The sequence below is a fragment of the Phaenicophaeus curvirostris genome, chromosome 13, assembly GCF_032191515.1.
Source record: "Phaenicophaeus curvirostris isolate KB17595 chromosome 13, BPBGC_Pcur_1.0, whole genome shotgun sequence".
Classification (NCBI taxonomy): Eukaryota; Metazoa; Chordata; class Aves; order Cuculiformes; family Cuculidae; genus Phaenicophaeus; species Phaenicophaeus curvirostris.
In genome coordinates, this window is record NC_091404.1 from 2,006,802 (window position 1) to 2,019,586 (window position 12,785).

The 12,785-nt window shown below is 51.3% G+C and overlaps 1 protein-coding gene across 9 annotated transcripts in view; it reads right to left on the bottom strand.

Moving 5' to 3' along the window:
• LOC138726235 (H(+)/Cl(-) exchange transporter 5) overlaps window positions 1–12,785 on the bottom strand; it is a 48,492-nt gene that overhangs the window by 8,322 nt on the left and 27,385 nt on the right. For 5 of the 9 annotated variants that reach the window (XR_011338396.1, XM_069867803.1, XM_069867802.1 and 2 more), the window contains 8 exons: window positions 12,470–12,621; window positions 9,831–9,930; window positions 7,616–7,800; window positions 6,236–6,358; window positions 5,569–5,775; window positions 3,218–3,298; window positions 1,800–2,342; window positions 746–932 (listed from right to left, as the gene is read on the bottom strand). Coding sequence is in view for 8 of the 9 variants with exons in the window: in XM_069867803.1 (XP_069723904.1) it covers window positions 746–932; window positions 1,800–2,342; window positions 3,218–3,298; window positions 5,569–5,775; window positions 6,236–6,358; window positions 7,616–7,800; window positions 9,831–9,930; window positions 12,470–12,621 (1,578 nt within the window). In the remaining variant the exon portion in view is untranslated. Of the gene's footprint in view, window positions 1–745; window positions 933–1,799; window positions 2,343–3,217; window positions 3,299–5,568; window positions 5,776–6,235; window positions 6,359–7,615; window positions 7,801–8,525; window positions 8,617–9,830; window positions 9,931–12,469; window positions 12,622–12,785 lie in introns of those variants that run through there. The other 4 variants (XM_069867807.1, XM_069867806.1, XM_069867805.1 and 1 more) reach the window with 3 other exon arrangements.

The following is a 12,785-nucleotide window of genomic DNA, read 5'->3' on the forward strand; positions in this document are numbered from 1 at the left end:
GGTCAGTATCACTTGTTCCAGCTGTCCATTCAGGAGCTCCCTGAGTAGAACCTATAATCTCCAGCAACAGGTTGGTGCTGGCAAAGGAACACAAACAGGATGAGAAGCACATTGCATATTCTACTACAAAGTTTCCTATTCTTGGGACAAAGCCAGCGTTTACGGACTGTGGCAACAGGAGCAGGGCTTCACTCCTGCACTTCTCCACATCGGCAACCAGCACAGGAAGGACATGGAGCTGCTGGAGCAAGTCCAGAGAAGGCCATGGAGATGATGCAAGGGCTGGAGCATCTCCTGTACGAGGACAGGCTGAGCGAGTTGGGGTTGTTCAGCCTGGAGAAGAGAAGGCTGTGGGGAGACCTTAGAGCAGCTTCCGGTCCTGAAAGGGGCTGCAGGAAAGCTGGAGAGGGGCTCTTCATCAGGGAGGACAGGGACAGGACAAAGGGGAACGGTTTTGAGCTGCAAGATGGGAGATTGAGATGAGATCTTAGGGAGAAATGTTTCGGTGTGAGGGTGGGGAGGCCCTGGCCCAGGCTGCCCAGAGCAATGGTGGATGCCCCATCCCTGGAGGGGTTCAAGGCCAGGTTGGATGGGGCTTGGAGCCCCTGATCCAGTGGGACGTGTCCCTGCCCATGGCAGGGGTGGGACTGGATGATCCTTGAGGTTCCTTCCAACCCAAACCATTCTGTGATTCTATGACCCAGGACCTCCTGTGGCAGCTTGGACGTCAAGAGCTCTTGCTTACCTAGACAGGCCGCAGCCCCAACCATGGCGTAGAGGCCAGGAGTGATGCAGTCGGCACCTTGGCTGCACCAGCCGCTGAAGATGGCCCAGTCGTGGTGGTAAAAGGCCAGCTGCTCCATGGCTACGCCGAGCAAGCGGCCCGCAATCGCCCCCACCGCCATGCTGGGGATGAAGAGACCTGAGGGGACCTGGGAAAACACGCATCTGTGAATATGCAGTTTCTCAGAGAGCTCAAAGACCACTGATGGATGTTCAAACCAGGACTGAGGTAGAGGTCTGCAGTAAAATGGGCAAGGATGACTTGATCTGTCACCTCTGCCCTTCCTGTGCTCTAATGTGCACATTGGAGTTGGAATTTACTCCTTTCTGGGCAGAAGAAAGAGCCACGCTGGAGGTTAGTGTGGATCAGAACAAGTTTTCTTTGAAGAGCTTATTTCCCAATAGGCTGTAACAAAGCTTCACCTGCCCAGCACTAACGCCACGCCGTGCATTTCTGACCACAGCAGTATGCGACTGCTGCACACATGGGATATTCCCACTCTGCTACCCTCACCTGCTGGGAGCACAACCATCCTTCTTCCCCAGCAGCAATTCCAACTCCATCAGGAATGTTGGAGTGCCTCGAATTCGCACTCAGCACCAGTGCCACCCAGCAGAGCCGCTGCTGGCAAGTTCTACCTCTGCACTTCAGCTGTTTCAGGACTGCGAAAGCTCCTGTTCTTTGAAGCTAGAGAATCTCCCTCTCTATCCTTTATGCTTCTGCCATACAGCTCCCTCACACATGGTACGACTTTCTCACAGACTTGATCATAGGATCATAGAGTGGTTTGGGTTGGAAGAAATATTTTGCTGTGAGGTTGAGGAGGCCCTGGCCCAGGTTGCCCAGAGCAGCAGTGGCTGCCCCATCCCTGGAGGCGTTCAAGGCCAGGTTGGATGGGGCTTGGATGTGTCCCTGCCCATAGCAGGGGGGTTGGAACTAGAATGGCTTTTAAACCCTTCCAACCCAAACCATTCTGCGTTTCCGTGAGTGTGAGCTCTTTACAGGCAACTCTCACCTTCATGCCAAAGGTGAAGATTGTGATGAAGACTTTCATTACAAGGGCCAAAGCCAGTTGCCACATGGCGGTGTAAACTCCAGGGCCAGCAGCTCGGTCTGGCAGGTCATCCCCTTTGGTGCTGTTGAAATCGTTCACATACTCGCAGAGCTTGGAGGAGTCCAAAATCCCACAGTCATTGAAGAGCTCGGAAATCAGCTCGCTGGTGCTCATCCTGGTGTACTCATTGGGGAAGGCCAGAATGGCTGTGATCGCAGTCACCACAAACACCTCCAGCACAGGGTATTTGCCCAGCTTGGTCGTCTTGCGTCGCCTGCACCAGGCAATGTTGCTGCGGATGAAGAAAGCTCCCCAAAGCCCACCAAATATTCCCAAAAGGATGAATGGCACGAGCTCCAAAAGATGCCATGGCATGTGAAACTCCACGTAGAAGAGAACCAGGCGGCTGTTCCCAAAAGGGTTGATGGAGCGTAGGGTAAACGCAGCAACCAGAGCAGCGAAGAAGGAACGCCACAGCGTCTTGAGAGGAAAGTAATAACTGACCTAAAAAGGAAAACCAAAGCAGACGCAGTCAACTTGAACACTTCTCACCACACAGATCGCTGCCCAGTAATGAAATCACTGCTCTGTAAGTAGAAGCAAAGGCTGAGATCAATGCATGCTGGCTACCCTCCACTCCTCCTCTCCAGCCAAGCACCCCAGGCTTTATTTTAAACTCCCATTCAACGTGGATTGCGAGGACAATATGAGGTCCTGGCCTGAAGACTTGCGATGCAGCCAGTGCCCTCTCTGATTCCTAGAGTGGAGGTGACTTTCTTGGGTATAATAAAGCTTCTATGAATCAGCTGGGAGCTGAATCTGGATAACTATTTGCCTTGCATGCTCTGCGAAGTCCAGAAGTGCCAACCAGCAGTGCTTGCCAAAGCTGCCCCCCGCACTGAGCCAACCCACGCCATTCTCCTCCGCGCTAAGCCCTGACGCAAGCAGCAATAACCCATTTCACGTCTGGATCAAAGAACAAGGATTTAGAAGTTCTTTGGGAAGTAAAGGGGTGGATAGGTCAGAGAAGTTTGTCCCCAGTTACCCTGGAGCAGGAGAGTGTGGAAAACACGACAGAGGCTGTGGCTGTGAGCAGGCAGTGCTGCTGAGCACGGACAGACGGGTGGAAACCAATAGGTTTATTGCAAAGCTATGGATAGACATCACCCAAAAGAAATTCTCCAGTAGTTGTAAGAATTACCTGAAACCCCAATAAGCTTTTAGGTTGCTTGGCCTTGTAAATACACCACCAATCAGTATTCAACAGGGTCTCCTTTCCAAACCCAAGCAGTTAGGAGCGGACTGCACTTTTAAACCAGCAGGGTCAGTTCTTGAAAAAAAAGAGCTCGCTAAGAGCTAAGAGAAAATGCTGATGTTACCTCTTCCAGACTAAAGAGCACTCCTCCGATCGGTGCACCGAAAGCAACAGACACACCAGCAGCTGCAGCTGCTGATAACACCTAAGAGAGAAACCAAACACTCAGACATTTTGCCCAGGGAAACGGCTTGCCCAGAGCAGTGGTGGCTGCCCCATCCCTGGAGGGCTTCAAGGCCAGGTTGGATGGGGCTTGGAGCCCCTGATCCAGTGGGAGGTGTCCCTGCCCATGGCAGGGGTGGAGCCGAATGGCCTTTGAGGTCCTTTCCAACCCAAACCATTCCATGATTCTCAGCCCTCCCCAAACCAGCCCCTTCTTTTTGTCTGTATATACTTAAATTGCACAATTTTTATCTCCAGTGGGTGCACCGAAAGCCGGGGTCTGACCTGGGCAAAGACGAAGTGAGCCAATTCCCTAAGGGGGAAAGGCTGCAAGTTGCAACAAAAGCATTCACATATCAATATTCCCATCCCCAAATCCATAGACAGTTACCTTCTGTTTCAGCTGATTCCATCCTAAGCTTTCAACCCAGATAAAGCTTCAGTAAACCAGAACAGCAGTACTTCCACCTCCCAGAACACTCGCTCTTCGCATGTTTGCCTGGCCTCAAGAGGCCTCAGGGGTGATTTAGGTTAGATATTAGGAGGAATTTCTTTACTGAAAGGGTTGTCAAGCATTGGAAGGGACATGGCTGAGCCCCCATCCCTGGACTGGCTTAAAAGACAAGTATATGTTGTACTTGGGGACATGGTCTTGTGGTGGGCTTAGAAGGGCTGGAACGATGGTTGGACTCAATGATCTTAAAGGTCTTTTCCAACAAAAAACATCCTGTGATTCTGTCCAATGTTCATATTGATTCTCAGAAGAGGATAACACGGTGTAACTAGAGGTGCTGTGGGGCCACCCAGACCTCTGCCGCTCCTCTGGGTAGATTCTGGATGCCAGGTTTGGGTTAGCAGAAGATAAAGTGGTCAATATTACACCCCGCATCTCACATTACTGCTCTCCAGTGCCCTGTCCAGAGAAAAGCCTTCCAGCACCAAGAAAATGCTCGCAGGCTTCACAAAAAATGTCAGTTTGGTTCTTATACCACACCTGTCCCTGTGGCCCTGAAAACAAAGCCCTCATTCTACTCCTACGGCCAAGTCCAGGTCCCTCAAACAGTCACAGAATGACCAGGTTGGAAGAGACCCACCAGATCATTGAGTCCAACCATTCCTATCAGTCACTAAACCATGTCCCTCAGCACCTCATCCACCCTTCCCTTAAACCCCTCCAGGGAAGGTGACTCAACCCCCTCCCTGGGCAGCCTCTGCCACTGCCCAATGACCCTTTCCGTGAAATATTTTTTCCTGATGTCCAGCCTGAACCTCCCCTGGTGGAGCTCGAGGCCATTCCCTCTCGTCCTGTCCCCTGTCACTTGGGAGAAGAGCCCAGCTCCCTCCTCTCCACAACCTCCTTTCAGGTAGTTGTAGAGAGCACCCTAGTTGTAGAGAGGTCTCCCCTCAGCCTCCTCTTCTCCAGGCTAAACACCCCCAGCTCTCTCAGCTGCTCCTCAGAAGGCCTGTTCTCCAGCCCCCTCACCAGCTTCGTTGCTCTCCTCTGGACTCACTCCAGAGCCTCAACATCCTTCTTGTGGTGAGGGGCCCAGAACTGAACACAGGATTCGAGGAGCGGTCTCACCAGTGCCGAGTACAGAGGGACAATAACCTCCCTGGACCTGCTGGTCATGCCGTTTCTGATCCAAGCCAAGATGCCATTGGCCTTCTTGGCCACCTGGGCCACTGCTGGCTCATGTTCAGTCGCTGTCAACCAACCCCCCCAGGTCCCTCTCCTCCAGGCAGCTTTCCAGCCAGACTTCTAGTCTGGAGCTGCCCAGGGTTGTTGTGCCCCAAGTGCAGGACCCGGCATTTGGCCTTGTTAAACCTCATCCCATTGCTCTCAGCCCAGCCATCCAGCCTGTTCAGTTCCCTTTGGAGCCTCCGGACCCTCCAGCAGATCAACACTTCCACTCAGCTTAGTGTCATCCACAAACTTGCTAAGGGTGCACTTGATGCCTTCATCCAGGTCATTGATAAAGACACTGAACAGGGCTGGACCCAGCAGTGAGCCCTGGGGACACCACTTGGAACTGGCCTCCAGTCCTGACATGGTTTATGGAGTTGCATGGCAAACAAACTGGGTCAGCAGCAGGTTAGCGCCTGCGCTGAGGAGACACTGTAGTGTCGCTCCCAAAGCCAAACGGCTTTTGCTCCAACCAGGTGTTGTGCTGAGACACACCAAAACCCCCCCACAACACAACTGACCCTGGAGGCAAAGCCCCAGACCCTCCTGCTCTCCCAACACCTCCGTACCTCTCTGCGCTTCGCTTCGTTCTTCCTGTATTTGGTGAAGAGGTGACACAAGATGTTCCCACAGCAGCAGGCGACGTGCACCAGGGGCCCCTCTTTGCCCAGGCTCAGCCCCGAGGACACGGCCAACACTAGGGTGATGGTTTTGATGATCAGTGTCCACTTGCCCAAGTAGCCTCTAATGATGAAACCACTTAAGATAGTTTTGATCTGGAAGTCAAGCACACAAAGCTCTACAGGCTTTCATTCAAGCCCTGGTCAGAGCTCCTGTTTACAAGGCGCTCCCAATCCTGCCCTCAACAATCCCCTACAGCTTTCAGAGTCCTCCCCAGCTACCAAAGTACTGTGCAGGCAGCAAAAATACCCCTCCGTGCAAAGGCAGAAACAGCCCTGAGTTCTTCCTCAGGGCCACCGTTGCTGCTCAAGGAAAATCTGAGCATGACACAAATCGGGTGCTTTTATTCATACCTCCTGCAGAAAATGCCACAATTAAAGGGCCTGCAAGGAGACTTAAGCACTAGATGTGTTTCAGGAAGAGTTTGGGAAAGAACCCACATATTAAGCCATCATCTGGAGTGAAAGAAATTATTATACTGTAGTATTTGTGGGTTTTGGCTAGTTAGTCCCTCTCTAGCTTAGAAAAACCCAGGCTTGGTCCATTCTCACTCACCTCTGGGATCCCCGAGCCGCAGGCATAAGGAGCAAAGCCCTTCACAAGTAACACAGCGAGAAGGGAGAACAACAAGGCCCAGAGAACGTACATGAAGTAGTTGAGAATATAGGCAAAAGCCCCCTGAAAGGCAGAGAAAGTTACCCAAATTAGATCATTTCAACTGAGGTCACATCACACCCGCGCACCGAAGCAAACGCGCAGAGAGAGCAGGGAGTGGCTCACAGAGTCATCGGCCAAGGTGAAAGGAACTACAGGCAGGCTGGGGTTTGAAGGACAAGTTCTATTTGTTGGGTTACAGGGATAGGAGCCGATCATATCTCCAAATCTGTTCTATAGAACAGCAAACACAAGTAGGTCAGTACTGGGATAAGTGGTGTCCCAGTCACATGGACTGCTCTGCTGCATACAGATATCAGAAAAGCAAGGCTTTGGGCTGGAAGGGACCTCAAAGCCCACCCAGTCCCACCCCCTGCCATGGGCAGGGACACCTCCCACTGCATTAGGGGCTCCAAGCCCCATCCAACCTGGCCCTGAACCCCTCCAGGGATGGGGCAGCCACCACTGCTCTGGGCAGCCTGGGCCAGGGCCTTCCCACCCTCACAGCAAAACATTTCTGCCTAAGATCTCATCTCAATCTCCCCTCTTCCAGCTCAAAACTGTTTCCCCTCTTCCTCTCCCTGCCCTCCCTGATCCAGAGCCTCTCCCCAGCTTTCCTGGAGCCCCTTTCAGCACTGGAAGATGCTCTAAGGTCTCTCTACAGCCTTCTCTTCTCCAGGCTGAACAACTCCAGCTCTCTCAGCCTGTCCTCATACGGCAGGTGCTCCAGCCCTTGGAGCATCTCCACGACCTCCTCTGGCCTCGCTCCAACAGCTCCATGTCCTTCTTGTGCTGAGAACTCCAGAACTGAACACAAGACTCCCCGATAATTCCTCTGAGGACAAGTCTCAGGCACCTGGCTAACACATTGCACACGTCAGTGTTTCTTTTCCTCCTCGAGGACAACACGTATGTCACTTGTTGGAGTTTATTTACGCCCCTGGAACACCCCAGTGTTGAACGAGGAGGGTGGTGGAGCCCTGGAACAGCTCCCAGGGAAGCAGTCACAGAGCTGAGCCTGACAATATTCCAGAAACATTTGGCCAAGTTCCTCAGCCCCATGGTGTGAATGTTGGGGTGTCCTGTGCAGGGCCAGGAGTTGGACTCAGTGGTCCTTGCGGGTCCCTTCCAACTCAGGACAGCCTGTGATTCTGTCAATGTTAAACCACTGAACCAACCAGAGCTACCACTTCTGGCACACAAATCCACACACCAGCAAGGGATCAAACAGGCTGGGGGAAGGGGACATTGGGCAGCAAAAGCATTACAGGCACACGTCACCTCTCCCTGGCCAAGGATCAGTTGGGACCAGCTCTTCCACTCAGGACACTTGTCTCTGTCTGTAAAGGTTGTGTTGGATTTCCAGCAGCAGTGCTCATGGTTAAACCAGAAACCTGCTAAACACACGCCTTCTTTCAGATCTGTCATCCAGTGAGCAGAAATGTCGATCAGACCCGCTAGGGAACCTAGTTTTAAGTTACAAAAAAAAAAAAAGAAGAAGATAAAAATTTAGTAAGAGTCTACGCAGATTCAAGCATCTCAAGGTTACAGCCTGTCCTACTCATTCCTGACTCACCCACCAACAAATAGAGCAGTACTGGCATTTATTACTACAATTAACTTGTGTCCTGTAGAGAGTTAAATGGGAAGATTTGCTTAAGTATATAGAATCCTAGAATGGTTTGGGTTGAAGAGACCTTAAAGCCCATCCAGTTCCCCTCCCTGCCACGGGCAGGGACACCTCCCACTGGATCAGGGGCTCCAAGCCCCATCCAACCTGGCCTTGAACATCTCCAGGGATGGGGCAGCCACCCCTGCTCTGGGCAACCTGGGCCAGGGCCTCCCCACCCTCACAGTGAAACATTTCTCCCTAAGATCTCATCTCTATCTCCCCTCTTCCAGCTGAAAACCATTTCCCCTCATCCTGTCCCTGCCCTCCCTGATCCAGAGGCCCTCCGCAGCTTTCCTGGAGCCCCTTTCAGGACTGGAAGCTGCTCTAAGGTCTCCTCGGAGCCCTCTCTTCTCCAGGATGAACAATCCCAACTCTCTCAGCCTGTCCTTGCACAGGAGGTTCTCCAGCCCTCAGACCATCTCCGTGGCCTCCTCTGGACTTGCTCCAACAGCTCCATCATGAACAAAGCATTCCTATGAGTATTTCAAAGGCTGACCATTGCGCTGCATTCAAACCCACCCGAACTCACCAGAAATTAATTCTCTCAATTACACTCATTAAAGGCAGCACAGCAAGGAGTCTGAGAGGCCAAGAGGGTTTGCATTTCTGGGGGACACAGACAAAACACGTCATGGGGCTCTGGTGCAAGAGCCGGAATTCAGGAGTTCCACTAACAACACAGAGACTGTGACAGAACAGCTCGGACTTTGGAGAAAACACTTCCAACACCAGAAAAAAGGAGAGGAAAGTTACAACTGCGCCAAGTGAAACAGAAAGCAAGCAGACAGCCTGTAAAGAAAATTATTCAGATTTTAAAAGAGGAATCTTGAAGTAACTTCGTCTTTCTCTGTGAAGAATAACCCCTATAACCCACAAAGATAAATCCTGCAATCAGCTGTTCTCAACTAAAATCCACATCGACACAAAGGCCAGGAAGGGACCTCTGCTCTGTGTGGGCAAGTGCTAGCACCGGCTCCGAAGGCAGCAAGGAACACTTGGCAAATCTTCCAGTTAATGGAAAACCAGCAAGCGGCTTCCTGTGTGAATATTAACAGGAGGCTCATTCCTTGTGATCCATGCTTAGCTGCTTTCTGCTGGGAAGATTTGCATCCAACTGACATACTTGTGCTGCACCCGGTCCAAAGTTTGCTCCTGAAGTCATTTAAAAGGCCTTGGAAAGAAGCCTGACTTCCCAAGAAACACCTTGCCCTTCTTATATCTAAGGAGGGAAAAGGGAGAAAGATGAAACTCTTGCTGGCCCAGCTTGGCCTGAACCGCTCCAGTCAACGGAGAATTTAGAAGGATCATGTACAGCAGTATGCATTCCTCTGACCCAGTGTTCAGATCAGCTCTGCTTTGTTGAACTGTTATTGTTATTATTCCAGGGCTCTGGCCCAGCAGCAGATCCAGACCCAGGACAGCTTTCAGCCTCAGTTTTGTACCTGGGAATTTACACAAACACAGCCTCACAGAAGACTCTTCTCTTGCCCAGAGCAGTGGTGGCTGCCCCATCCCTGGAGGTGTTCGAGGCCAGGTTGGATGGGGCTTGGAGCCCCTGATCCAGTGGGAGGTGTCCCTGCCCATGGCAGGGGGTGGGACTGGATGGGCTTTGAGGTCCCTCCCAACCCAAACCATTCCATGGTTCACAAATTCACAAATATTCTCCGTACAGTGCAAAGTGGCAGCAGAGCCATCGGTATCGGTGCAGCCCCTCACACAGCCCTTGCTCCAGGGACAAAGTCTCCTGCTCCAGAGATCTCCCAGGGTTTGTGGTGGGGATCCATACAGACACCGCAGGGCAGAATCAGGACTCTTTGCTCTTACCTGCCAGCAGCCCGATGAGGAGCATCAACAGCCAGCCTGAAAAGGCATCGCTCACGCTATGGATCAGCGCCCAAGTGGACTCTTTACTTTTGCTGGTGATCTAGAGAAGGTTTTCCAAAAAGATAAGACAATATCTGTTAAGACATTGATCTGCATCAGTGGAAACGCTCAGAAAACTACAGGGTGAGGTCATTAGCAGGAGAGAGGCCCGAACATGCTGTCACGACATATTCTGCTTTGAGGGACAGAGAAAAGGTCTTTGGCAGTGGCTGCTCTTACAGCCAGCACAGTCAATGCAGTGCTGGTTGGAGATGGACACAAACGGATCAAGGATACTTTCATTTTTCTCAGAAAAAGAAGAAAAACAGCCTTCCAGTGCTGAAAGGGGCTCCAGGAAAGCAGGGGAGGAGCTCTGGATCAGGGAGGGCAGGGAGAGGGCAAGGGGGAACAGTTTTCAGCTAAAAGAAGGGAGATGGAGATGAGATCTTAGGGTGAAATGTTTTGCTGTGAGGGTGGGGAGGCCCTGGCCCAGGTTGCCCAGAGCAGTGGTGGCTGCCCCATCCCTGGAGGTGTTCAAGGCCAGGTTGGATGGGGCTTGGAGCCCCTGATCCAGTGGGAGGTGTCCCTGCCCGAGGCAGGGGTGGGACTGGATGGGCTTTGAGGTCCCTTCCAACCCAAACCATTTCATGACCCAATGGATCTATTGAGAAACAACTTTACTCCTAGCTGTCTTCTGCATAAAAAACAAGACAGAATTCACTCCTTAATCGTTTAAAGCCATTGTCAGTAAAGCAAGTTGCCAATGTCCTGATTGCACAAGCAAATCTGAACATTCCAGAACTCCTCCAAGCAATTTTAACACTGCCTCATGGGTATTGATACCGACCATGGGGAGAGCAGACAGGGCTGTCACCAGCATTTTTTAGTCTCCAGCGACCACCTCGATGTCTGTAATACAAGCCAACCCTAGTTCAGAGCCAAGGAGAGATTCCCACTGTGCTAGTGCCACTGGAAATGGGGACTTGGACGTGTTCTGGATGCACGAGCTCCACAGAGGCTTGGGCTGAGCAACATGGGTGCCTGTCAGGGACGGCTGAAGCCTGTCAGTCTCCCTGCTCTGGACAGACAGACAGAGGGTGACACAACGGCTCCTGTGTGCCCCAGTCACCCCGGCCGCCTTCCCAAGGGAAATGTTCCAGTACACCACTATTATTCCCAGATAAAAAGGCACATTGATGCAAACAGCTCACACTCACTAAATGAGGAGTAAATAAAGAATCCTTTCTGCCTGGATGAGCATGACTTGGTTTTTTCTCTGGGTTTTTGTCTTTCAAACACTGCACTGATCACGAGTGGAACCACTACTGAATCCAGGCAGGGCTTGGGGTGGGGCCAAAACTATTTCCTTTATATTTCTTCTCATGGAATGAATCCCACACCTCTTTGGCCAACAGTAACTTCTGCCTTGACCCGATTTCAACATCTTTTGATACAGACAGAAGCAGCATCACTGGAGACAGGAAGCAGATCATCCTGTTCCACACTGATGGGCATCCTCTTTGTATACAGGCATCTGTGAGGAGTCCTTTGCACTTGCACCCTTAATCCAGAGAATCACAGAATGGTTTGGGTTGGAAGGGACCTCAAAGCCCATCCAGCCATGGGCAGGGACACCTCCCACTGGATCAGGGGCTCCAAGCCCCATCCAACCTGGCCTTGAACCCCTCCAGGGATGGGGCAGCCACCACTGCTCTGGGCAACCTGGGCCAGGGCCTCCCCACCCTCACAGCAAAACATTTCTCCCTAAGATCTCATCTCAATCTCCCCTTTTGCAGCTCAAAACTGTTTCCCCTCATCCTCTCCCTGCCCTCCCTGATCCAGAGCCCCTCACCAGCTTTCCTGGAGCCCCTTTCAGCACTGGAAGCTGCTCTAAGGTCTCCCCACAGCCTTCTCTTCTCCAGCAAGCGTTTCTGGTGAATCAGGAGCACACTGGGGACATGAGTCCTTTTATTTAAAGCACCCTTTGCTCTTTAAGCAGATCCCTTTGATCGCAGACTGTGGTACAGTACCAGGAAAGGATTCTGGAAGAATTGCATGTAGTTCTCTCAAATGCGAAACACAATTGCGGTTCCAAGAGAAAAAGCATCATTCACCAGCACAATTGCACGAGCAAAGAAATAATTCAATTTCTTTCTCAATAAACGGTATCTTGGGGGCTGAAGTTCCCCAATATGAACCATACGATGGCAATGGAATTCCTCCAGAGAACGCACGCCCCTTCCATGAGGAGGAGAGCATGTTTTGCTACGCTTCGGAGTTGAGCAAGTTGAAAACGGCACGAGAAACTGTGCCATTAAAGAAATTAAGATGTGTACCCAATCTAGTAAAGCTTTTGAAATACATAAAAGCCTTCAAAAGAGAAGCAGCAACTGATAAACTGTAGCACGCTCAGTTTAATGTTCCTTTTCCTCAAGCTGAAGATGCTGTGCAGAAGCTCTCTGTTCCCATGCCAAGGGCAATCCCTCTGCCTTAGGTGTCTCTCCAGGGAACACCTCCCTAGTCCAGCAATTGGAACTAGGGTCTGCTCGAGCAATTTCATTATTCTGCCCTCAGTGCCAGCCAGGAGTAAGAAATGTTACCTCTCTGTGCCTGTCCCGGTCCCTGGACTTCTCTCGCACCCAATCGATAGTGTTAAAATCTTCGTAGGTCCCCACACCAGGAAGAGGTTCCTCCAAGAAATCCATCATTGTGCTTGTGCCGTTCATCCCTCCTCCATTATATGAGGAAAATCCTGAGAGGGGAAAAGGAACATTTCTTAGTTTCTCCCCATTTAAGGGAAAAATACCCCATGAACAACCAAAAATTAACACTATCTTAGTGGGAAAAACACAGATTTCAGTGGAACCAAACAGCCAGGGAGCTGCCTCTGGAGCTAAACCATAGAACCATGGAATC